General features: G+C 50.2%; 1 protein-coding gene across 1 annotated transcript; it reads left to right on the plus strand.

The window, feature by feature from the left end:
• The first annotated feature begins 841 nt into the window (after positions 1-841).
• LOC120905739 (ice-structuring glycoprotein-like) lies at positions 842-2,182 on the plus strand. Its single transcript, XM_040316777.1, has one exon. The coding sequence runs from the start codon at positions 842-844 to the stop codon at positions 2,180-2,182; it is 1,341 nt and encodes a 446-aa protein (XP_040172711.1).
• The last annotated feature ends 2,210 nt before the right edge of the window (positions 2,183-4,392 follow it).

Below are 4,392 nucleotides of genomic sequence, written 5' to 3' on the forward strand. Positions count from 1 at the left end.
TGTGTGTAACCGTGATGTAGGGTAAATAGTTCTTATTTATTACGGTTCGCTGTGTGGTTGAGCGACGGGAAAAAAATTTTGGTTATCGGTACACTGTAATTCCTCTGCGTGGAATTGCGGGGGACCGGTTGGAGCGAACATTCTATTCTGGTAATTGTGAGAAGGGTGTTGAGCAACGCTTTGTCTGGTTCTATTTGAGCCTAACTCCATCGGTGTCTGTTGAGAGTACGCACCGGTGCGATTCGACACATCTTGTGATCTTGTAGAAGTATTAGTGCTTGCATTTGCCGTATTAAAAAAGGGACGTGTATTTGAGTGCGAATAATTTATCGTTCGTGTCGATGTATTATTCGTTCTCTTTCTACAGCCGATCTCCTCAATACACGCATCATACGCTTCGCGTAATGTGTTAGGCTTACGAGATCTTACTACCCCGCCGATAGGTTCCCGGATTCCACTCAAAAAAACATGAAGAGCATTGGCACGGTAATTTGCAATCCGATCCTCACGCACACTTATCTCAATTACATCAAACTGTACACTGTAAATAAGTTGGGTTAGTATTTTAATCACATCGTTATAGAAGGATTCTAAGGAAGTAGTACGAATCAAAACGTCAACGAGTGCAGTCGTGTTTTGATTCATTTTTGCAAACCCCCGCGATGGCGAATAAGCGATCGCAATATGCGGACGGAACGTTCCGCATCGATTTCTCGATGGTGCCAAAGCGACCGTCTCCTTCGGAGACCGTCGATTTCAAGTGCGAGCGGCTGGGAATCGGCGGAAAAAAAAAGTGCAAGTCGCCCAGCTAAATAGTGCGAAGAGCTGTGTGTTTGTGACGATGGAAAGGGTGGAGGATGCGGAGGCCATCGTCAAGGAACACAGAGGAAAGCACTCCATCACGCACGAGGAAAAGCACTTTCCCATCAATATTGAGATGGTAGATGGGGCGGTAGACGTGTCCGTGCGCGATCTGCCTCATCTAATCCCGGACGAGGAAATTGTTGCCGAGATGGCACAATACGGTGAAGTCCTATCCGTCACCAAGGGCGTATGGGCCCCCGATTCACCGTTAGCTGGTGCGCTCAACGGTGTGCGTGTGTTGAGGATGAAGCTGTTAAAGCCCATCCTCTCCTACGTAACACTCTGTGGGGAGGTTACAGGTGTGTCCTATCGTGGTCAGGCACAAACTTGCCGCAACTGTGCTGCACCGGTGCACCACGGTCTGAATTGTGTACAGAACCGGCAAAATCGGTTTGCGAACGTTGTACAAGTAAAGGCCACGTACGCCAACACCGTTAGTGCAAAAACAGTTGCACCCACACCACAAGCAGCGTCACACACTGCAGCAGGCAATAGTGGCCAGAAGAAAAAGAAGAAGAGCCGCTCCAGGTTCCTATCGGCGGCGACACCTGCACCTACACACGCAAACGTGGAAGATCAGCATCCACGCGACGCATCGAAGATCGCCGCACGACTGATCATCCCGATCGTGCCGGTGACCGTTCGGCCTTCCAGCCCGAAGCCGAACTCTCGCAAGGGGAAGATAAGCAATGCGAACGATAAGCATGTCGCTCCAGCTCTATCTATCGCTCCCACGAGGGATGCTGTCGTCTCCGCGCATGATCGGCGCTTCGATGATGCGTCATCACCTGCCGTTCCTGCCGCTCCTGTGGCCACCGCCGCTCTTGCGGCTACCGCCTTTGCTGCGACTAATGCTGCTTCTGTGGCTACCGCCGCTCCTGCAGCTATCACCGCTCCTGCAGCTACCGCCGCATCCACGGCTGCTGCTCCTGCTGCTGCTACCGCTCATGCGGCTACCGCCTCTCCTGTGGCTACCGCCGCACTCGCTGCCGGCGCTCCTGCGACTGTCTCCACTCCTATGGATAAGGATGATCCTGCTGCTGCCGCCGCTCCTGCTACTGCCGAAGTCCCTGGTGCTGTCGTCGCTAACCCAGCGGCAACAAGTGCTCCACTGGCCTTTAAGGTACCGCTCGATGTCCTTCCTGCCCCCTTTCCAGGCCCTTCCACGGATGAACCGCGAACGGTAACACGTAAGCGAACCACTGAGTCAGATGTCGAGAGTGACGCCTCAAGTTCATCCATGAACAGCTTTACGATGGTCGCCAAGCGTAAGCCTGGTCGACCATCCAAAAAGGCCACCACCACTAACAACCTCTGAATTTCGTTGCGATGGATACGGTGACTAATAATATAAGAACAATTGTTAATGGTAGCTGTAATATAGCTTCTATTAACATCAACACCATATCCAGCGCAACGAAATTAGAAGCTCTTAAGACATTTATCAGGACGATGGATCTGGATGTTATATTTCTGCAGGAAGTATATCATACGGATCTAGCGCTTCCAGGATACAATGTTTTGTCTAATGTTGACGCGTCGAGGAGGGGTACGGCGATCGCTTTACGGGACCATTTAAAATTTTCTCACGTCGAGCGCAGCTTGGAGTCACGTCTAATCTGCGTTCGGTTGGAGAATATAGCCACCCTATGTAACGTTTATGCTCCTTCGGGAAGCCAGCGTAGGGCGGAGCGGGAGGAATTTTTCAACCGTACCGTGGCGTTCTATCTGCGGAATGCATGTCCTCATGTCATTTTTGAGGGCGACTTCAACTGTGTGTTGAAGTCGAAGGATGTCACGGGTGGGGGGAATTTCAGCCTTGCTCTGCGAAACGCCGTAAACAGCATGGGTATGAGTGATAGCTGGGAGGCTCTCAGAGGCAACTCTGTGGAGTTTTCCTACATCACTAGTGGTTCGGGGTCACGCATCGATCGTTGTTATGTCTCCTCTTCGCTGGTAACACAGTTAAGGACTACCGATATGCATGTGCTCTCCTTTTCGGATCACAAGGCACTCACAGTGCGCCTCTGCCTCCCAATCCCGCCCAATCGTTTGACCAACAACGGTTATTGGCAGCTGAGGCCACACGTATTAACTGAAAGAAACCTGGAGGAGTTCAGATGCAAGTGGAATAACTGGACTAAACAGCGTCGAAACTACGGCACGTGGATCTCGTGGTGGGTGGAGTTCGCGAAGCCTAAAATAAAATCATTTTTCCGCTGGAAAACAAATGAGAGATTCCGAAGTTTCCACTTGCACCACGAACTCCTCTACAGAGGGTTGAAGTCCTCATACGAGCGATATCTGTCTGACCCTAACGAGTTGACGAATATCAATCGTATAAAAGGTAAAATGCTTCTCCTTCAGAGACGTTTTTCCGAGGACTTTAAACGTATCAATGAAACCCGCGTATGTGGCGAAAACATCTCGACCTTCCAGCTTGAGGAAAGGAGGAGGAGGCGAACTGTGATCGAAAAACTAAATATTGAAGACGGGACATCCTTAACTGATAAAGACGCGATAAATGTTCACATTAGGAGCTTCTTTTCAGAGCTATACACCACAGACAACACAGACAACACACAAACAGACGACATATTTACATGCACACGCGTCATTCCTGAGGATTGTGAGATCAATAATGGTTGCATGGAGGAAATCACTTCTGGTGAGATCCTCTATGCGATCAAAAACTCACAGTCTCGAAAGTCCCCTGGCCCAGATGGAATACCCAAGGAGTTTTATCTCCGCGCGTTCGACGTCATCGAGCGCGAGCTTGGGCTCGTGCTCAATGAGGCACTCCACGGAGAGATTCCTCGAAGCTTCGTCGACGGGGTCATAGTGCTGGTGAGGAAAAAGGGGGGTGGGGATGCCATGTCTTCAATTCGACCTATATCACTCCTTAACACAGACTACAAGCTTTTGTCGAAGGTTATTAAACCCCGTCTCGATTGTATAATCGGGAAATGGGGGATAATCTCGACAGCGCAAAAGTGTTGCAACAAACCTTGCAACATTTTTCAAGCTGTACTCTCTGTTAAGGAGAGGGTGGTTGATTTGAAGATGAAACGCAAGTGTGGTAAACTAGTCTCCTTTGATCTCTCGCAGGCGTTCGATCGCGTCGATAGAGGCTTCCTCTTTAATAACATGGTTTCTATGGGTTTCAATCCTGGGCTGGTGGGGCTTTTGAGAAGGTTTGGTGATCAGTCCTCCTCCCGTATCCTAGTCAACGGATCCCTATCTCCCCCTATTTCCATCCGACGATCCGTTCGTCAGGGGGATCCACTTTCCATGCACCTTTTCATCCTATACCTTCATCCCCTCATCACCAGACTAGAAGGCATATGCTGCGACCAGGATGACCTGGTCAATGCGTACGCCGACGACATCTCGGTGGTGACTACCTCATCCCAAAAAATCGAGTTGGTGCGTGAGGCTTTTGAAGCGTTTGGCAGAGTCTCCGGAGCCCGCCTCAACGTCGACAAAACCATCGCGCTCGACGTGGGATACACCACATCAAATGCCATT

The sequence above is a fragment of the Anopheles arabiensis genome, chromosome X (assembly GCF_016920715.1).
Source record: "Anopheles arabiensis isolate DONGOLA chromosome X, AaraD3, whole genome shotgun sequence".
NCBI lineage: Eukaryota > Metazoa > Arthropoda > Insecta > Diptera > Culicidae > Anopheles > Anopheles arabiensis.